The sequence below is a fragment of the Neomonachus schauinslandi genome, chromosome 14 (genome assembly GCF_002201575.2).
Source record: "Neomonachus schauinslandi chromosome 14, ASM220157v2, whole genome shotgun sequence".
Taxonomy (NCBI): Eukaryota; Metazoa; Chordata; class Mammalia; order Carnivora; family Phocidae; genus Neomonachus; species Neomonachus schauinslandi.
This window is the reverse complement of record NC_058416.1, coordinates 73,667,685-73,689,444: the sequence shown is the minus strand read 5'-3', so window position 1 is coordinate 73,689,444 and position 21,760 is coordinate 73,667,685. Positions and strand designations below refer to the sequence as shown.

The following is a 21,760-nucleotide window of genomic DNA, read 5'->3' as shown; positions in this document are numbered from 1 at the left end:
CAATTGTCAATTACTTCAGCCTGTATATTTAAAAAATATGTATGCACAGCTGATCAATCACCTTGAATTATTTTTACTTTGGTGTGTAGGGGAGAGCTGGGTGGGGCGTCAGGCTCGGGGTGGAAGGTGAGGGGCCCCCAGCAAGGCGGACCAAAGGCTGGGTTGACTCCCACCCCCAGCAAGGATGGCAACACCCCACTCCTCCCACCTCCCCCTGCCCCCAAGATTCACCCCCTCGTCCCTCTTACAGACAGAGACCTTGTTTTGCTTTGTAAATCAGTCCTTACTCAAAGTGCTAGGGCTATTTGGACATTGTCTGGGTCACTGAACCCTTAGATGACCTTGGAAGGCAGGCACCGTTACTCATCCTATTTCACAGATGAGGAGGCTGAGGCTCAGAGACGCAGCATCACCTTCCCAGCGCCGCACATACAAGAAGTGCTAGAGCTGAGGTTTGCCATCTGTGTGCGGACGCTGGAACATTCGCTCCTAAGCCCTGCACACGGTGACATGTCCCTCAGGGGCAGGGACACACGGCAGAGAAGAAAATCAACAGTAGCAACAATAATAATAAAAGCCACCCGACTGTCCCCACAGTGTGCGGAGTACACTGCTGGGTGCTTTACGGTGTCATCTCTAATCTACTGACAGGCGGCGCAGATCCCCGTGTGCAGAGAGGGCAATGGAGGCCCCGAGCCCTGAAGCAAACTGCCCGAGTACCAGAGCTTTAGAGGGTGGGGCTAGGACTCAAGTTCACTTCTGCCTCCAAAGCTCATCCCCCTCCCAACACCCGCCCGCCGGCTGTCCATGCTCTGCTTGGCCCGGGGTCTGCAGCTGGGCTGACTCTAGAGGTGGGGTGCCGCCGGACCCAGATCCAGGGGGATCCAGGAGGTCACTGATGTCTGAACGACTGTCCAAAGCCTCAGACCCATACTAACCATCTGGGTCAGAGAGGGCTTGCTCTCTGCAAGAACTCCAAGGCATTTTCCCATTCAATCCTCCTAACGGCCTGGGGAGCTCAGAGAGGGAGAGCTGACTGCTGGGGTTACACAGCCTGGGAGGGGCAGAGCTGATTTTGGACCCCAGGCCCATCTAACTCCAAAAGGCCACTCTTAGCTCCCACCTAGACTCAAATTCTAGCTTCTGCAGGGACAGAACTTGAGAGGGTTAGTAAAGTAAGAGTATCTCTCGGTGACAGGCGGGTGAGGGCGAGGGTCAGGAAATCACTTTAGCTGTTTAATCGAGAGGCAGTGTAGTCTCCTGGTTAGAGGCAGCATGGTCAAGGGGTTAGAGGCAGAATGACTGAGTGGGGCTCTTGATCCATACCACTTGGGGTCCTTTCCAGGCTCTACCACTTACTGTGTGACTTCAGGCAAGTGGCCTAGCCTCTCTGTGCCTTGGTCATCCATAACTCAGGGCTAAACAACACTATCTATCTCATAGGTTGTTGTGAGTATTAACACGAATGTAATTTGCAGGAAGGGCTGAGAACAATGGGTAAAACAGAGGAACTGCTAGGTAAGTGTTCATCTTCCTCCTCATCATCAAAAAATGGTGACCCTGGAGATGGGCTCCATGGTTGTGTGGAGCAGGGGCTTCCCAATTACTCAGTAACGGGGGTTTGTCCTAAGGATGCCAGGGCAAACCAGGACATAAGGTAACTAGGCTGTATGGTGAGAGTGCAAACAGCAGCAAGGCTTCACCAGGAAGAGGGGACCCGGGGGGCGAGCGGGCTCATGGAGGCAGGACTTTCGGAGCCCAAGGACTCTTGGGAGCTGGGCAGCAGGCTCTGTGGGCACTCTCCTGGGACCCCAGCCTTGGAGATCCTCAGCGAATGCATCTCCCACTCCTCAGGCGGGAACTTTGCCAAGCATTCTTCCCCGTTTTGTAGAATCACGGGGCCCATCGTGGTGTTGCCCATGGAGTTGGCATCACTGATAAATTACCGGTGGGCCAGTCTGTATGTGTGGCGGTCTTAGGTTCAAGATGATTCTTCAGAGGCATGTGAGCATGTCAAATGCATGTTCCGTTCAATATTACCTGCCTATCCAGACCTGTCTATGATGAGTAGCACAAACACCTCAAATCCCTTTCTTACTTCATCTGGTATAATCGCTGTGTCCAAACCTTTCATATCGAAATACATATCACTACATATTTCATTTGATCAGTCCTTTATATTATAGTCAGGGCATTTTACGATGCATTTATTTTTTTATTTTTTATTTTTTTAAAGATTTTATTTATTTATTTGAGAGAGAGAATGAGACAGAGAGAGAGAGCATGAGAGGGGGGAGGGTCAGAGAGAGAAGCAGACCCCCCGCTGAGCAGGGAGCCCGATGCGGGACTCGATCCCGGGACTCCAGGATCATGACCTGAGCCGAAGGCAGCCGCCCAACCGACTGAGCCACCCAGGTGCCCCCTCGATGCATTTATTTTGAAAGCATATATGTAGGTGGATTAGAGGATCAATTTTATTCCAGGAAAGCAGAGGGGCTCTCACAGAATGATCGTCATGAGAAGGGAGTGTTCGTTCTGGTAGAGTTGAGAACTTTTCCACTTGAGGGTCTCGAAGGTTCTTCCGGCTCTGGCTCCTGTATATTTAAGGAGTGAACTGTGTTTGGGGACACCAAGGCCTATTGTCCCTGTAGCAAGGTGAGGCAGAGAGGAAGGTCAAGCCCCCTCTCTCCATGTATCGGTCAGGCTATGCTGGATAACAAACAGCCCCCAAGTCTTGGTTGTTTAACAACAATGGTTTATTTCTCACCCCATGTCACATTTCTAATGCTGGTCTAATGCTGGTCTCCTTCACCCAGTCATTCATAGACCCAGGCTGGCAGAGGCTTCACCCTCTTGCATCGATGCATCTCAGTGAATGGAAGAGAAAGGGCTGGAAAGTCTGCAATAAAATGACAAGACTTCTGAGACATCTCAGAATCCACTGGCCAGAATGAATCACATGACCCCACGTCATTTCAAGAAGACCCAGTGGCAACCTGCTTATGCATACATACACCCTATTGGCTGCCTTCCCTTCCCTGCTGATTCTTCCTGGGGTCACTTCTCAAATAAACTACCTGCCCTTGAACCCTTGTCTTAGAGTCTGCTTCCGGTCACGCCCAAACTAAGACACCTTCACTCATCTCTGTATTTCTTATTCACTAATTAATTCAACCAGTCAGCAAATACCTTCTGAGCACCTACTGTGTGCTGGGTCTAGGCAGGCACTGGGGCTACAGATGAGACCAAGCCCAGCTCTGATCGAGCTCATTGTCTAGAAGAGCAGATGGCTCAGGACACACCAAAAGCCAAGTGCGTTGAGGTCCCCCCCCACTAGAGCCTTCAGTGGGCGCATAGTCCTGCTTGATTTCAGATTTCTGGCCCCCAGAACTGGGTAACAATACATTTCTGGGGGATGGGCTTCTTCGGACATTATTTTTATGGTGCAAAAATATACTACATAGCATCAAATTTACCATTTTAATCATTTGAAGTGTGCAGTTCAGCGGCATTTAAGTACATTCACGCTGTCGTGTGACCAGCACCACCATCCATCTCCAGAACTTTCCCATTGTCTCACACTGAAACTCTGGGCCTGTTGAACACTAACCCCCGTTCCTCCCTCCCCCAGCCCCTGGCACCCGCCGTTCTTCTTCCTGTCTCTATAAATCTAGCTCCTCTAGGAATGCCACATCAGAGGCATCATGCCTCATTTAGATTTAGCGACTGGCATATTTCACTTAGCATCATGTCCTCGAGGTTCATCCATGCCCTAGCATGGGTCGAATTCCCTTCCTTTTTAAGGCTGAATTATATTCCATTTTGTGGATACGTTTCGTTGATCCATTCATCTGTCAAGGAGCGTTCGTGTTGTTTGCACATTTTGGCTGCTGCGGATAATGCTGCTGTGAACATGGGCGTCCAAGGATCTGTTCGAGGTCCTGCTTTTGATTCTTGGAGGCTGAATACCCATAAACAGAATTGCTGAGGGATAGGGAAATTTCGCTGATAATTTTTTGAGGAACCGCCATACTGTTTCCATAGAGGCCACACTATTTGGCACCCCAAGTTTCTGTTGTTTTAAGCCCCTCGGTCTCAGTCCTTTGCTATGGCGGCCCCAGGAAACCAAGAAAGCACCTCCCATGCACCACGTGCTGGACTCTGTGGGTTCCACGGTAAACCAGGCAGACCGTGGCCCTCCCCTCGTGATGCTTACCTTCTACTTGGAAAGATGGCAAATAAATGAGTAATGTCATGTCAGGCAGTGAGAAGTGCTACAAACAGAAGCAGTGTGGCTGAGTGTGTGTGTGAGGGTGTGTCTGTCTGTCTGTCTGTCGGGGGCATGGAAGGTGGGGGATCGCAAGTCTTGCTCAAACCTGGTCTCTGAGCCCCACTGCTGTTCCTTCTCTCCTGCCTGATCTTGGATTTGGTCAAGACTCCGGCTGGCTTCGAGAAAGACATGCACACTGGAGGAAATGTACATAAACGCCAGGGCCCCATGGGGCAGTGGGTGCTCTTAGGACCCTAGGCCCCTGAGGTTTGGAGAAACCAAAGAGCACCCACTTAAGAACAGCAGGTGCTGGGACAGCCCGGGGTCTTCAGCAGGAAGTTCACCCTCCTTGGCCTGCAGGATCAGGCCCCTGTCCACCTTGGGCCCCGAGCCTGGGCGCTGCTATACTTTAGCTACATTAACCTGCTTTCACGTCTTTAAATAACACACCAGCCCCCGCACACAGTCCCTTTCTGTTTGGAACTCTCTTCCCAGCCTGGTTTCCCAAGCTGATTTGTCCCCATCCCTGAGGACTCTGTCTCTTCCTGGGAGCTCTCCTGGACCGTCTAGACTGTGGTGGATCCCCTCCCTGACACTACCCCCCTGTAACAGAGCTTGGCACCAAGTCGATGCCTGATGAATATTTGTCAAATGAATGAATGGGTGGGTGGATGGATGGATGCCGGACCCTGGCAAGCCACCCTCCTTTCCTTGTTTTTTTTTCCCCAGGTCCACTGAGATTTGCCTCTGTCTGCCTTCCCCCAGGGCTCAACTGATCACACCAGTGAACCCAGCGTGGCCCCGGTCCTGGCAGCTGGATGGCTGATGCATGCAAAGTGGGCATCCCCTTGCCCAGCCGCCTGACCATCCTGGCGCGGCCGAATCCAAAAGCTAATGACATTATTGTGCAGAGACACAATGTCTGTGGGCATTTGCTGACCCGGGCTTTGGTGTGGGCTTAATCCAGCATTCTCGTCCTGCTTTCTGTGGGGACGCAGCGATCACCCGTCTTGGCACCGGCGCTCCTGGGGAAGATATAAATGCCACCTCCCACCGGCTGGGCACCACGGGCACTCTCGGGGGCTGGTGTCACTGGTAAGAATGCCTTTCCTTCTTGCCTTGCCTTTTTTCTCTCATCCTTATCCCTGATGGAAAGCGTGGGAGGCCTGGGTTCGAATCCAGGTGCCACCCCCTTCTGACGCGGGGACCGTGGGCAAAGACTTCTATGCTCTAAGCCTCAGTTTTCTTTTCTGTTAAGTGGGGAGATGGGTCATAAACCCTCTTTCGCCGTGGGTGGTCTGGTGCAGCGCCTGGCACATAGTGCGGACCCGGGCAATGCTCTCTATTAATATGAACTAGTCCATCAGCGCCCTTGTTTTGCTAGGGACTAGGGAGGGTTTGTATGTGGAAGGAATCAAACCAGTGAAGGTTCAGCAGCATTTCTAGACTGGTGAGCCAGCTCTCCCCATATCCCCATTCCCGGGCGCCTGCTACACGTCCAGCGTTGGGGAACATCAGTGGCTAAGAAGCTGCCGGGGCTCTCTGGTGCTCCCAGCAATGGGGGATTTCAAGGTCACTGAAGGTCGGTGGCAATATCCCTAATAATACCATCGCGGCTGCCATTTACAGACGCCGCTGCCAAGTGCTTACCTTTTTCCCGCATCATGGCTTCAAATCATCACCACCTGTTCATAGATATTGTTGGGTGCCATGACTGTCCCCACTTGGCAGAACGGGAAACTGAGGCACAGAGAGGATGACCCGCCCAGGGCCGCATTGCTGATGGACAGTGGAGCCAGCACCCCCCGAGTTAAGCCAACTGAGCTTAATCTTTAGCATGCGAAGGCCGATGAGCAGGGCTGCGCCGCTGGGCCTCTGACCCTGTGACAGGCTGGTTACATAGGAGAGCAGAGCGGGTTTGGTCCCCAAGCTGCTTATTCGAATTTCTTCTCTCTGAGGGACGTCCTGGCCCGGCCTCTAGTATGGAAGGGGCTTCTGGAAGCTGGACGTTCTCTCTGGAACAGGAGCTCAGGTCTCCCGTCTTCACTGGGAACACGCAGTCTTGGGTTCACTGCCCCTTGTGCGGGAAAGAAGACAGTGCCAGTTTTCCAGACTTTTCTGATGTTCTTGCCAGCTAAGAAATGCTCCCAGCTGCTGCCTACCGTGACCAGGACATTTCTGCATATCGATGGGTCTGCGTTCTGCTCCGCTTGTCTGGAGCTGAGTGATGGGAACCCACTCGGGACCCGGCTGAAGCTCTAGTTTATCACCACTTTCTTAGCGGACCTCGTTTTTCCCTCCGGAGCTGGCCTGGACACAAAGAAATGCAGCTAAGGATGGAAGTTCAGACCGCCGCTCATGACCCCCGCTGCTCTGGGACAACCCGAGACCAGGGAGACCAAGAGCAGGCTCTAGGGCTCGAGGCCCCCAGGTGGGAAAGCCGAGGCCCGAGAGAGGTCCTCAAGGCCACTCCCTACATCTCTTCCAGGTCATTCCTGAACAGGACCACCCACTATGGCCTCAGACCACCAGACCCAAGCGGGCAAGCCACAGCCCCTCAACCCCAAGGTGGGTACCATGGTGGGAGAGGGCAGGGGGGCAAGCAGAGCACCTCTCCCAGACTCTGTTTCTCTTCTGGAAAGTCGAGTTGGCATCTTTCTTCCTGAAGCTCCCCCTCTCTGGGCTTCAGTCTCCCCCACTTGCACCCCGGGGGTGCTGATTCTGAAGGCCCCTCCCCAGCCCACGACCAGCGCGCCAAGATTCCTGACACCAGCCTCCAGCGCTGGTGACTTAAGTGTCTCTGCTTTACCCCGTACCCCAATGCCCATGGGGGGCTCCCCAGAGCTGGGGCCGACCCAAAGTCCAGTGTGAGAGGGGGCTTGTGAACGGGAGGGGAGGTGGGATTCCCCACCTGCTGTGTGACCCAGGCCAGTCACTTGCCCTCTCTGAGCCTCAGTTCCCTCCTTTGTAAGATGGGGAGAACTGGATTCGCGGCGCAGCGTGGGTGTGAAGAGGCTAAGGAAATCAGCTCAGCCTGGCATGTGGTGTGTCCATCTAATACCAGTTATTATTGCCTGCTTTGCTTCCTTGTCCTCCCCGCCCTCCTAGGATCCTGGGGGGGGGCATCCCAGCCCAATGGCCGGGGGCTCATCCTACCCAATCTGTACCAACCCTCTCCCAGCAACCATCCACCTGGTCGCCTCTGCCTGGCTCCCTCCTGTGGCCCTCTGCTTCAGGGGCCCTGGCCTGGCATTGCCCTTTGGTCTGACATGGGCCCCCCCCCCAGCCTGGGGAAGCTTGAGCCGATGCAGCCCCCCCACTCGCTGACCCCATTCTTACTTTCTAGAGGAAAGGCAGACAGCAAGCAAACAAATCTAGGACTTCGAGGAGTGGGAAGTGTTTCAGGAAACAGGGGAAGGGGTGCAGAGAGTCGGGATGAATGAGGCAAGGTGGTGTTAGCAGAGGTGATCAGGGAGGCCTCTCTGAGGGAGGTGGCATTAGCTTGGAGACCCGGGTCACATGTGAGTCAGGCGGGGGTAGGGGAGAACATTCCAGGTGGAGGGCGCAGCGAGTGCAAAGGCCCGGAAGTGGGAGGTGGGAGCGAGCTGCGTGAGTCTGAGGACCGGCACGAAGGCCTCTGCGTCGTGTTCAGAGCTGCGCTGTCCCCTAGACACAGAAAGCCAGCCACGCATGCGATTTAACCCGTCCTAGCAGCCACGATAAACAAAGGACAAAGAAGACACAGGAGAAATTAACTCTCGTATCCTAGTTCATTAAACCCGATACAGCTCATGTCGAATCAATAGAATCATTATAAGAAAGTGAGTTTTGATTCTTCCCTTCCTCTTCCGAGTCTTCAAAATCCAATGTGTCGCGTCCGTGATAGCATCTGCATTCGGACTGATCAAGCACGTCGCGCAGACATAGGTAGCTAACGGCCGGGCATCAGGCAGCGCACATTTAGAGGATTAGATATTGTGTAAAATGTGAGCCTCCGTGGGTTGATAAGAAACAATAGCAGTAATAATAATCCTGAGCTTCTGGGCCTTGTGTGAGGTTGCTGACCTTCCTTGTCCTCCTCCCTGCTGCAAGCCCTTGTCTCCCAGGCCGGGGTAATCAGCACCGAGCACCTAACATCCTTATTCTTGAGTCTTCCCAGGACCCTGCAAAAGAGGCATGATTCCCCCATTTTACAGATGGGCTAGCTGAGGCCGGAAGCAACCAGGTTGCTTCCTAAGGTTGCTCAGCCGGATGCGACGGGGTGACTTCAGAGCCCGTGGCTCCTGACCCTCCTGTGGTTGAGTGAGTGACCACAAAGGCTGGACTGAGCCCATGGAATTTGTCTCGGAGCCCCGTTGGGCCTCTCCGTCCTGGCTTTATCTCCCTAATCCCAGGCCTGGGAGAGAGGGTCGTGTCTACCCAGCCAGTGCTGACCATGAGGATGGCGCAGCTGCCCCTCCTGGGGCCCACCTCTTCACCCAGGGCAGCTCCCTGGGGAAGCGTGGCCACAAAACCTCTGTCCCCCCGCAAATGTTCTCTAGAATCAGGGAAAGTGGCAGTGGGTCTCCCAGTTAGTGCTCTTGGGGGACCCCTTCAAACTCCCTGATGGGGATCTCGCTGGCCCCTTTCCCTCGGCTGCTGAGAGCGCCAGGTGAGGCAAAGGGAGTGAAGCCCCTTTAAGAAGCATCCCAGGGGAGGTCAGAGGGGGACCCGCAGAGCCAGGGATGAAATGGGGTTAGGTGTGTAGGGTGGTGGGCTGGCTCTAGCAGAAGAGAAGCCCTACCTCACCTGCGAGCTCGTTAGAAATGCTGCATCTGGGGCTGCACCCCGCGATGTGCTGTCTCAGAAACCATGTCTCACCAAGATCCCAGGGGCTTTGTGTGCATGTGAGTTTGCAAAGTGCTGCCCCAATGGAAACAGCATCAGACAAACTTGGACTCCAACCTCAGCTCTGCCACTTAGGCACCCAAGCTCTGTAGGACGTCCTTTAATTCACAGGAGTCTGCCTCCCACACACAGAGCAAACACTGTGTGCGAACCGTTATGCTTCTCTGAATCCTTCCAGCAACCCCATGAGGTAGGTTCTGTCATTTTTCCATTTCACAGGTGAAGCAACTGAGGCTCAGTGAGGGGAAGTTCTGGCTCAAGGTCTCACAGCTGGTAACTGACGGAGCCAGGGCTGTCTGACTCCGTGTTGGGTCGGTGACTCCCAAGGGAGGAGCCCGGCAGCATCCCCGGAGGCTCTCGGAGCCCCCTCCTCACCCCCAGTGCCCTGCTTCCCGCCTCCCCACGATGACGGGTCCGACCCTCTCCTCCTGTTGCAGATCATCATCTTTGAGCAGGAGAATTTCCAGGGCCACTCGCATGAGCTCAGCGGGCCCTGCCCCAACCTGAAAGAAACTGGCGTGGAGAAGGCAGGCTCTGTCCTGGTGCAGGCTGGACCGTATGTACCGGGGGTGGGGGGGTGGCGGTGGGGAAGGGTGGAGGGGGAGGGGAGGGCTCACATGGTTGGGCGCCACCAGGGTGAAGCACTTGGGCTGTGGAGCTGGGGGATCTGCCCTCCTTGTGACCCTGGAACGTGCGATTTGGTGGCTGGCAGCCTCTGGAGAGAATTTGTGCTTTGGGGTCAGATACAGGTGGGTTCAAATCCAAGCTCCACCACTTTCAGGCTGTGTGACGCTGGGCCAACAACTTCCCTTTCTGAGCCTTGGCTTTCCTCCTCTGTGGAAAAAGCCTGACCCCAAGGCCAGCCACTTCCTCAAGGCAGGGAGATGACACAGTGACTCTCATGGACTTTTCTAGAATTGCCAATCTCTGGCTCTGGGAGTGTCCTCCCTCTCTTGTGAGGTTTAAAGCCAGATGTCCTTCCCCGATCCCCTTCCCCAATCCTGGCCATACTGGATCTCAGCAGATTCACTGGCACATTTGGGGGCCAGCAGCCTTGGGTCCCTGACCCCGGAGAGAAGGGGACATACCTGCTAGGATATGACTCTGCCCTGCTCATGGCACATAGCTCAGCACAGCCCGCAGGGGCCTGTCCTTGTGGTTCCCTGACCTCTCCCTCTCTGCAAGAGCCTCAGGAATCAGGGGTGGCCACCCATGACCCCCTCCCAAGAGGTCAGGGATCCTGGTGGGGTTGGGGATCCCGGGTGACCCACCCCACAGCTCAAGGTTCTCAGGGAATTCTGCAGAGTGCAGTGATGTCACTCGAGTCAGAGTCTGAGGGTATGGAGAACCCAGTGGAAGGAACGGCCCCGTCCGACCTCCGTTATCCGACACGCTCTGGGCATCTGGTGCGCCCGGGAGCACGTCTTCCCCGGCAAGTGACGTTTTGGCCATTTAAACACTGTATCTGATTCTCAGTTGCCTTTTTATGTTAACATTTGGATGGACGAATTTCTCACATGGACTTGACCCCCCTCTGCTTTCTTTTTTTTTTTTTAGAAATAGAACTATTGATATTTTTATTAAGGATTGTTGATGGTGCCCAATTGAGTTCTGGATGACTTGGAGGTGTCTGGAGTTTGATGGGGGAGATGGGCAGATGTGAGCCCCGGGGGCTCGAGCGACTAGCCAGGGTCCTGCCAGGAGAAGCTTCGGGGCTGACCTGACCTGCCCTCTCTCTGTCTCCCCTGCAGCTGGGTGGGCTATGAACAAGCCAACTGCAAGGGTGAGCAGTTTGTGTTCGAGAAGGGCGAGTACCCCCGCTGGGACTCATGGACCAGCAGTCGGAGGACGGACTCCCTCAGCTCCCTGAGGCCCATCAAAGTGGTGAGCCTCCTGCCGCTTCCTGCTGTCTCCTCTTTGCCATCTTGGAGCCGGGGCTCTAGGGATCAGGATGGAGCCTTCACCTCTGGCAGTGTGCGAACTTCTGACGGGCGGGGCACACTTCCTGGCTGTGTGACCTAGCATAAGTCGTACACGTCCCTGGGCCTCAGTTTCCCCATCTGTAAAATGGGGATATTCAGATCTACTGCCCTGAGATTCCTGGGGTTAGAACCCATCACAGAGCAATTGCTTGATGAATGGTAGCCATCCTAACTGTGAAAAGAAAATCTGGGATTGGGTGTGGAGGAAAAGGTGGGTTAGCTCGTGTTCATAACTCATGCCAGTGGGACCTTCTGGTGCTTCTCTGATCCTGACTTTTACTAGAACGTGAACTCTTAGGGAGGGCCCAGGGCCCGGTAATGCTCAGATCCACTCCCAAGCCTCCCCAAGGCAGGCCAGCTCTCCCCAGAGCTTGATGGAAGATTGGAGAACTTTGGACTTAGCATCCCATGGACCTGGGTTCCTACGTTGGCCCTGGCGCTCCCAACTGTGTGACCTTGGGCAGGCGGCTTTACCTCTCTGAGCCTCGGTTTTCTCATCTGCCAGATTGCATAGGAGTCTTTAAAGGATTAAAGGGGATGACTAAGAAAGATATCACAGGAACAGGAGGATGAGAAGAGGTGTGGCAAGGAAGGAAAGCCAAAATATCTCAAGTGCCTGCGTGGGGCCCCTACCAGCGTGTAGATCATGGCTGCCATTTTTGTTTTTGTTTTTGTTTTTTTTATAGGGAGCTGAGGGAAAATGACATATCAGAACTGAATGTGCCTTAAAGTGTAGACTCTGAAGTGTCACATGAAGACAGCCCAGTGGGACCCCAACAAATGGCCCGTGTTTAACTGCTGTTGTTGGAGACACTTGGGTGGCAGGGTTACAGAGCAAGAAGTCTATAGGTGGATTGTGCTGATCCCAATGCTGGGGCATCTGGACGGGTGGGAAGGCTCACCCTGGCCTCCTCTCCCGCACTCACTTTCCCCGCTCCCTATCAACAGGACAGCCAAGAGCACAAGATCATCCTCTACGAAAACCCCAACTTCACGGGGAAGAAGATGGAAATCATAGACGATGATGTGCCCAGTTTCCATGCCCACGGCTACCAGGAGAAAGTGTCGTCGGTGCGGGTACAGAGTGGCACGTGAGTGGAGACCCAGCCCCGGCTCCCCCTGCCCCAGGAGCCCAGACCACTGGGGTCCTGAGTACCGCTCTGTCCTGGACCCAGCTGATCTCCTGTACTTGCAACCTCAGTCTTCCCTTTGGGAAATGGGCATGGAAATCATGAGCTTGTATGTGGCTTTCAGCCCCAGTGGCCCTGTCCAGATCTGCCTTCTGGCCAATACCCTACCTCTGGGGGAGAGAAGGCGTGACCTTAACCTCAGTCCCCAGGAGCAGGAGTGTGAACGTTAGTGGGGTACAGATGAGGCGGAGGCAGGGGGAACGGAAGGGTAGAGATGAGTTGAGTGGTCTTAACAGAGCTGTGAGTGGCAGGAAGTCCAGCCCACGTTGCTTCTTTACTGCATGAGTCCCTGAGTTTAGAAACAGGATGTGTCATTTCCCATTGAATTAAACTTCCTTGGTACATAGACTCTGGCCATCACCCACGGGAATTTCTCCTTGTGCAAAACTTCGATTCTCTGGGGGTTCGCAGGTGGGCCACGGGCAGTGGTGAGCTGGAGCCAGCTTGTACCAACTTGCAAGAGCCGATTCCTCAATTTTCAGAATTTTTGTGAGCTGGCTGTTGAATCCTCGGTAGCTCGAAAATCGGTCGTAGTGGAAGTATTTACACCACAGAAATATGTTACAAATCAAGACCCCCTTTCCCTCCAGAGAGCTGGTTTACCAACATGTACTGACTTTCTGGGGTTCATCGGGCTCCTAAAATAGTGTGAAAGTTCTGTGTTCGTGATCCTCTTCATTTATTTATTCATTCATTATTCAATGTGTTGAGTGCCACCACGTGCTAGGCATCATGTTTGGTGCTCAGTATGTCAAGGTAGATTAAAGAGACCTGGCTTCTGCTCTGTAGAGCTAACAGCCTAGTTGGGGTCAATGGTTAATAATTTAAGAATCCACCATAAATCTGGACTTCCTTCCTGAAGAAGGGACTCTTGAACTCAGATCCCAAGAAAGAGTAGGAAGTGCAAGTGTAAAGAGAGGAAGGAAGGTCATTCTAGACAGAGAACAGCATGGGCAAAGGCCCTGTGGTTGGAGGAGCCTGGTGAGTCTGAGGGACTCTACAAACTCTAGACTGCTAGTGCACAGAGATATAAGGACACAAGACCAAGAGGTAGACCTGCAGGTGCACACAGGTGTTGGCCAGGCAGGTCCTTGTTGGCCAGGACTTTGTAACATTTTGGGGGGAAGAAACTGTAACTTTCATTAGGTGCTCCAAAGAGTGAAGGACCCCTCCATAAATGGTGATGACTTCACATGACAAAAGGATTACAGAGGGCTCCTAGGACCTAGCCTATTCTCCTTTGGCCTTACAGCCAGGCATGGCGTTGGGATGAGGATGGAGAGAGGCAGTTAAGAGACCTGTCTTATTCTAGGCTTCAGTGGGCTTGAGATCACCCCTCCTTCTGAGCCCAGGATCAGGCCTTCAGTCAAAAGTTGCTTAGTAGGTAGTGAGCTCCCCATCAAGAGAAGGAAGAAAGCAGAGGTTGGATGCCAGAAGGGTGGTGTTCCTGCTCAACAATCAGGAAGTGAGAAATGATTGGGAACTCCCCCCTTCCTAGTGGCTTAAGGATGCTCTCCTCTCTCTCTCTCTTCGTCTGCTTCTCTGTCCTCCACACCCCCTCCTCACCTCTGGCCTGCAGGTGGGTCGGCTACCAGTACCCTGGCTATCGCGGCCTGCAGTACCTGCTGGAGAAGGGAGACTATAAGGACAGCGGGGACTTCGGGGCTCCCCAACCCCAGGTGCAGTCCGTGCGCCGCATCCGCGACATGCAGTGGCACCAACGGGGCGCCTTCCACCCCTCCAGCTAGTGCCCCCCTTTTCCTCCTTCCCAGGGGCTTGGTCTGTTGCCCAGGATCCCCCCCCAGACCTCCTGGCGAGTGAATAAAGTGTGACTTGCAATTTGTGTGTTGCATTGCTTTTTATCTCCAATGGGAACTGGAGTGGGTGTTGGGTGCATGCGTGTGTGCGTGCGTGTTTGTGTGTCTGTATGTGAGAGAGCGAGAGAGAGAGAGACTGAGAGAAATAGAACCAGAAAGTGTCTGGGCTGGGGTAAGTCAGCAGAGCCCTCACGGAGACTCTATAGCTACTTGGCTGTGTGACCTGGGGCATAATGTCCAACCTCTCTGAGCCTCTGTTTCTTTGCCAGGCTTACAACTGCTTTTGCCCCATGAGTGGCTGGCTTGGCTGACCTCCTAGCTCCTAGCTCCAACAACCATGGGGTTGTTGAGAACCGCCACTCGCGGGGGCACCTGAAGGATGCTCCAGCCCCTAAAAATAAATCTGCTGCCTGCCATTCCCACATTAGTGTGCAGTCACCTTGAGCCTGGCAGTTTTCTTAGATCGGCCAGAGGAACCAATAACCCTGCAATCTCAGCCCGTCCCAGAGACAAGTCCTAATTACATGTTTCTGCCTTTGTGTGTTCCTTGCTCCCTCTGTGCATCATTTGGTGGGCTTGATCACTTAGCATCACAGTCGGCCTGGATTCTAATGGCTGTTCCAGAGCCCTGACCAGTGATCTGGCCTCAGACAAGTCAATTTGCATCTCAGAGCCCCCATTTTTGTACCTGGGGAAAAAATAGCACCTCCCTAATATGATTTTGGTGGAGATGAAATGAGATAACTCAGGCATTCTCTAGATGACTGGTCATCATTTGCTGGTTATCTGTAGTACAAATATCCACTCCCAGATGGCAGCTTCTTTTCACTTTGGATTCAGTATCTTTTGATGTAGCGGTTTTAAATTTTGATGTCGTCTAACATCAATCTGTTCCTTTATGGTCTGCACCTCCCCTCTCTTCTTTAAGAAATTCTTTCTAACCCCAGGTCACAAATATATCCTCCAATATTTTTTTTTTTCCTGAAAGTTCGCAAGTTGTGCTCCTCACATGTAAGTTCTCAATCCTTCTGGAGCTGGTTTTTGTGTACAGCGCGTGGCGGGGATCTAGGTTCTTTCTGGATCTCCCTTTTTCCACTTCGGGCCACTGTGGTGCTGGAATCATGTCTTGAGAAGTCTGTTTCCCCCACTGCAGAACAATGCTACCTCTGTCTCATATTGGATTGGCATATATGCTCATGGAGAGTCAACCCTGCTGACACCTTGACCTTGGACTGCCAGCATACAGCGTTGTGAGAGAATAAATTCCTGCAGTTTAAGCCACACTTTGCGATAGCATCCCTAGGACACTAATGCAGTGATGGCAAGAGGAAGGGGCCAAGGACACCAAGAGAAGGCAGGGATACTGCCTGGGGCATCATACCTCCCAAAGAAGTGAGGGTGTTGAAAGAAGAGTTGACATTTTCCAGGCGAATCTTGGGGAGAAAAATCTTGGCAAAGGGAACAGAATATGCAAAGTTAGGGATGCAAGAAAGCGCGTCGTGTGTTCCAGTGTTTTAGGCATAATGGGCACTTCAGGGCATGGAAACTGTGAAAGTTGGCTAAGCACAGGGTCCTGAGAGATGGCATGATGATGATGATGGTGGTGGTGATGATGAAGATCATGATGATGATGATGTGTGTGGTAGGTGGCACCAAGAGGGTTCCCACTCATCTATTCCTACATACCAACCTACCCAAAACTTAGTGGTAAAACTACAACAATCATTTGTTTTGCTCACATGTGTCATTTGGGCAGGACCCAGTGGGGACAGCTCATCTCTGCTCCAAATGGAGTCATCTAGGGTAGCTCAAAGCCCAGGGGTGAGTCCCATGGCTGGGTGTTGGTGCTGGCTGTTGGCTGGGACCTCAACTATGGCTCTCAGATCAGGACCCCCCCACACACACACGTGGACACTCCACTTGACTTCCCCACAGCATGGTAGCTGGGTTCTAAAAGCAAGTGTCCCCAGAAGAAGGTAGAAGCTTCATGGCATTAAGACATAGCCTCAGAAGTCATACAGCATCACTTCTTCCATACTCTATTGGAAGGGGGGGTCACATAGGTAGACCCAGGTTGGAGGGGAGGAGACAAAGTCCCCACCAGTAAAGAGAGGAAGGTCAGTGTATGGGAGGAGATCTATTACGGTGGCCATCTTTACAAAACACACTCTGCCATGGGGAAGAAGACATGGGGAATGAGCTTTGACAAGGCGGAACAGATAGCCGGGGTCCACACGACCATGAGTGGGATGCTCTCTGAGCCCCTCGTCCTCCTCAGTGAAAGAACAAGGCTAGACAGGATGGCCGGTTGGGGTCACTCTCCTCCTATGTTGCTTTGATGGCTTCTATTTGTCTTTGTGTTTCCCTGTCTCTCTCTATCTCTCTGTATTTTCCTCTATCTCTCTCTATCTTTCTCTATCTCTCTCTGTCTCTCTCGGGACCTATCTTTATCTTTGCTGCTATCACTGCCTCTTTCTCTTTGTTTCTCTCTCTTTATTTCTATCTCCTGCTTCTTTTCCTAACCCTCCCCTTCATCCTCGCCCCCTCTCTCTGTCAAGCGGGGGCTGAGCTCTGTGGGTCCTTCTCCCCACCCCGCCAACACCTCCAAGCGTGGACCCCTCTGCCTCCGCTCAGGTCCCCCCAGGGCCGTCCCCTAGGCGCAATCCCGCCTCCAGCCACCAGGTGTCAGCAGAGCGCCATCCTCAGGGCTCCTCGCCCGGCGGTCAGCTGTTCGGCCCCTGATTGGAGCCAAGCCCTGTCAGTCACAGCGGCTGCCAGAGCTGGGCGGGGCCTCAGGGCCTCTCCCGGGACAATGGGGAAACCGAGGCTCCGCAGAGCGAGATCTCACTGGACAGTGACAGAGCAGCGACAGGTCTTACAGTCCTGTTCCTTTCTGCAGCTCTCCTCCGCAAAGCTTGCTAGGAGGGGAAACAAACAGCGCCGATTCTTTGCATGAGGAAGGTGCTTCCAAATCACCGTCTCTCCCACTGTCACTGGAAGCAAATGGCAAAGCCGCATCCTGCCACTCAGACGTATGGCTTAGAGTAGACGCTCTGTGCCTCAGTTTCCCCTGGATGAGGGAAACACTAGCGCCGACTCATAAGGCTGCAGTGAGGATTCAGTGAGATGTCATGCGTGGTCTTTGGGGCAATGCCAGCCACACGCAGGGAGTCAGTAAATGAACCCAGTGTGACAAGTGCTAAGGGGGAGGCTGTGATATCGTGGGTGCGGTCAGGGAAGGCCCCTGGGAGAAGGTCTTCAAGCTGGGTTTTGTAGGACGAGTAGGAGTTCGTCCGGGGCACAAGGACGGAAGGGCTTCAGCACATTCACTCACCAATTTACTCATTCACTCCCATCTTCTTCCTCCTGCTTCTCTGTTCTCTTCCCGGGCCTCACTCTTCCTCTCCTGTCCTCTCCCTCTGCTGCCTTCTTCTTTGTCCTTCCTCTCCCTTTTCCTCCTATTGCTCTGAATTCCCTTTGCCCACCTTTTCTTCATTCCCCACCTCCCTCTTCCCTTTACCTCTTCACGTCTTCACCGTGGGCCCGGGATCAGTGTTTCACTGATGCAAGGCCAAGATGAGAATCACCGCTCTAGGGTTTTGTATTTCTGCAAAGAGTTTACCTTTCCGCGTCTTTCTTTAAAATAGGCAGATGACGTTCATGAACAGTTTATGACTAAACCTGTTATTGCAGGAAGTTACTTTTCTTTTTTCCTTTAAAGAAGACAGACTAGGGGTGCCTGAGTGGCTCAGACGGTTAAGCGGCTGCCTTCGGCTCAGGTCATGATCCCGGGGGTCCTGGGATCGAGCCCCGCATCGGGCTCCCTGCTGGGCAGGGAGCCTGGTTCTCCCTCTCCCACTCCCCCTGTTTGTGTTCCCTCTCTCACTGTCTCTCTCTCTCTGTCAAATAAATAAATAAATAAATCTTAAAAAAAAAAGAAAGAAAGAAAAGAAGACAGACTTGAGTGGATTGGGATCTCCTTTCTCTACATTAATCCAGGAACGAGGAAAAGACCAGCCAGGTGGACCACACTGCCATTTCCAAGACAGAAGTCAGAAGTGTGGGTCCAAAATATCAATCTAAATATTGGTCAAATCCTTTTTTCCCCCTCAGACATTAGCAGGTGCTTTATTTTTTTAAACGTTAATTATTATTATTATTATTATTTTTAGTAATCTTTACACCCAACATGGGGTTCGAACTCACGACCCCAAGATCATGAGTCGCATGCTCTTCTGACTGAGCCAGCCAGGCACCCCGAGTAGGTACTTTATATTCATGATTATCACTGGCTTGTTCCATCTTCATATAATGGTCCGCTCATTAGGCCCTCCCATGAGCCCCTCACCTTCATGACAGATGCAATTGTAATTATTCACAATGTGTTTGGCCCTGCTTCCCAACTGGACTGGAGACTTCATGAGGACAAGGAAGGGAGTCCTGCTCACATCTCCACACTGCCCCCACCAGCGCGCCCACACAGCCCCCACCCCCACCAGTCAGTGCATTGGCTGGGCTCATGCGTGGTGCCCCTCCTGCTTCCCTCGGAGAAGCTTTCCCTGATCCCCTGCTCCTCCAGGTTAGTCCTCAAATGCTCATGCAGCCTGGGCAATAGGGAGGAAACACTGACCTGCCGAAAGTGCTCAATGTACTGGATCTCCGATCTCCACAGAGGGGAGCCGGACCAGGGTGGCCCGATTCCAGATTCCTCCGTGCCCGGCGTGGGGTAGCCCGACCATAAATGACTGTCTACATGAACGCATAGGCAAATGCAGGGTTCCCAACTTACATATTTCTTCTTCTGAGCTCCTCTCTTCCCCCCCCAAGTCCATCCACAAATGCCCACCTCACACTCATCACGATGGTAGCTCAACGGTTAGTTGGGTAGCTAGGTAATTACTTATGTAATGCAGGTTTTCCAGTAGAATGGAAGCTCTAAGACATGACTCAGTGTCACTGGTACCACGACCGGTTCATGGTGGCATTCAGGGATTGCTGGCTGATTTACTCACTCTCTGACCTGCAACAGCTTGTGGGTTCTTCCCATTTTGCAGATGAGCACTGAGGCTCAGAGAGGGGGCTGTGACTTGCAGGAGGCCACACTGGCAAGAAGTGAGAAAGCCAGAGTTTAAACCCAGGGCTCTCTCTAACCCTCAGTCATCAGCCTCTCTGGAAGGTAAGGGGATTGCCCTTTGGAGCTTCCAGTACTAGAGATGCTGATGGGCAGGGCACCCTGACCCCGGCTATAAGAATAGTCCTTTCCTTGCCCCTCCTCCCTTGGGTCTTTGATGCTGGCTGGCTGGCTGGTCCCCGCGTCCTGGGGCTGCTGACATGGGCTCTGTGGGGTGTGCAGGCTGGAAGCCAGGCCATCGTTGGCATGGCAACATATTCTTAAAACCGAGTGTTTGCTCCCATCATAAGGAGGTAGTTCAGTGGTGATGGACTTGGTATCAGGAAGCTTCGGCCACACTGTCCGGAAGGCAATGCCTAGAAGGGAAGGGTGTGTGATTTCCCTGTGTTGGTCTTCCGAATTTCCATCACCCTTTCGACCTTCTGAATTTCTGTTAAATCCACCCACTTGTCAGCCATCCCCGGACCCAGGTCGGTATCCTCCCTTGTCCACACAATCCCAATAGCCTTCTCAAAGGTCTCCCCGCGCTCCCTCCGTGCGCTACAGTCTAGGCTCCACACAGCCGTCGGAAGGATCTTCTCCAAATGCAACTCTGATCTTGACACCCTCCTCCTTAAACCTGCCATGGCTCCCCATTGCCCTCAGGATGAAGACCCTGCTCCCTGACTCACAACACCTTCAAGGACTAATGCCCGCCTCATGTCAGCAGGCTCATCCTCCATAAATACACTAGTTCTTTCTGTCCTTTGGACCCATCATGAGCCCTCCAGCCACAGGGTGTCCCCAGTTGGCCTAATGAGCCCCTACACGGTCTTCAAACCTCAGCTCAGTGTCTTCCCTGGCTTTACTGGCCAGGCTATTCCTCTGATGACACCCACTTTTCTGCTCTGCTCACCTGTCTCCTGAAGGCCTAATCCCACGTGCTGTCTTATATTTCTTTGTCTGATTCCTTGATTCATCTCCATCCCCTCCTTGACTCAAGTCTCTGTGCGGGCAAGAGCCAGGTCTAATTTGGCATTCCATATATCCAAAAGCCTGGTACATGCATGCTTGAGGCTTGATAGATATTTATAGAATGAATGGATGAATGAATGGTCAAACCCCGAGATCAGGGACCAACCAATAGGACAGTCTCCTTAGAATCAGTCATGTCCAGGCAGAAGACCATGGAAAATTCAGACTGTCAGTCCAATGAAAATCAGGCACCAGGAGAAAAAACTTGTCTTGCTTTCTTGACATGTGCCCACCCCACCCCCATCTTCTGAAGTCAACTCATTGTTCAGGCTCCTTCGGAAATGCTTCCTCCTCCTTGAGTCGGTGCCAATCTCCCAGTAGTCCCTTCCGAAGCACAGACCCCGGGATCTGTTGCGTGGTGAGATGTGACTGACTCTTGACTCCTCATAGTTGTGTGCCATAAGCAACTGAGCCTCAGTGTTCTCATCTGAAAACAGGGTGCATGAGGCTTATTTGGGCCTCAGAAGCGTGGGCTCAGAGCTGGGTGCCTTGTTGCTGCAAAAGTAACCTAACTTCTCTCTTTTAAATTTTCAATTCTCCTCCTACCTCAGGGCTACCAGGAGGTTCCAGTTGTTTCAGTCTAGAGAGTGTAAAGAACAGTGTCCAGGGGCGCCTGGGTGGCTCAGTCGTTAAGCGTCTGCCTTCGGCTCAGGTCATGATCCCAGGGTCCTGGGATCGAGCCCTGCATCGGGCTCCCTGCTCCGCGGGAAGCCTGCTTCTCCCTCTCCCACTCCCCCTGCTTGTGTTCCCTCTCTCGCTGTGTCTCTTTCTCTGTCAAACAAATAAATAAAATCTTTAAAAAAAAAAAAAAAAACAGTGTCCAATAAATGCCTTCGCTCCAGGGCAGGGCTGCTTAGCCTCAGTGCTCCCCATATGCCCCGGGGGGCCGTTCTGTGCCTGGCAGAAGGTTCAGCAGCATCCCTGGCCTCTGTCCGCTAGATGTCGGTAGCAGCCCCAACTTGTGACCACCAACCAGGTCTCCAGCCTTTGCCAAATATCTCCTGGGGGCAAAATCACTGCAGGGTGAGAAGTGAACCGCTGCTCTAGGGGATGAGGGAGACACATCCTGGGGGGACGTGTATTTTTAAAGAGGGTGGTGGTTGGGGGGGTTGCAGGCAGGATTGCAGACAGGGAGGGAACAGTTAGGACCGACTACAGAATGGGCATTTGCCTTTGCCTCTTGCATGAGACAGACTCAGATAAGCTTCCAGAGCTGGAGGGGGTCAAGCCTCTCATCTCACGATGGGAAACTGAGCCCGGGAGGCAGAGGCTTTGGTATTGGGCAAACAGCAAAACGTGGGTTTCTAACACACACACATTTAATATGTACATATATATTACATATATATATATTTTTTTACAGATTTTATATATAGCAACTCTAGAAGCTATGGAGTCACAAGTAGGAAAGGGGCTTTACATTTTTTGTCTCTCTGTACCCATGTGTGCGCACACACACACGAGCAGCC

General features: G+C 52.9%; 1 protein-coding gene across 1 annotated transcript; it reads left to right on the top strand.

Moving 5' to 3' along the window:
• The first annotated feature begins 5,343 nt into the window (after positions 1-5,343).
• On the top strand, positions 5,344-14,168 carry CRYBB2 (crystallin beta B2). The gene is made up of 6 exons (XM_021703495.1): positions 5,344-5,365; positions 6,759-6,838; positions 9,595-9,713; positions 10,909-11,041; positions 12,088-12,230; positions 13,909-14,168. Exons 2-6 carry the CDS (start codon positions 6,785-6,787, stop codon positions 14,075-14,077), a joined length of 618 nt encoding a protein of 205 aa, XP_021559170.1. The 5' UTR covers positions 5,344-5,365; positions 6,759-6,784; the 3' UTR covers positions 14,078-14,168.
• The last annotated feature ends 7,592 nt before the right edge of the window (positions 14,169-21,760 follow it).

Coding starts and splice junctions, on each gene's coding strand:
- CRYBB2 (XM_021703495.1), top strand. CDS start 6,785: ATGGCCTCAGACCACCAGACCCAAGCGGGCAAGCCACAGCCCCTCAAC. Junction 6,839..9,594: donor CACAGCCCCTCAACCCCAAG/GTGGGTACCATG, acceptor CTCCTGTTGCAG/ATCATCATCTTTGAGCAGGA. Junction 12,231..13,908: donor GTGCGGGTACAGAGTGGCAC/GTGAGTGGAGAC, acceptor TCTGGCCTGCAG/GTGGGTCGGCTACCAGTACC.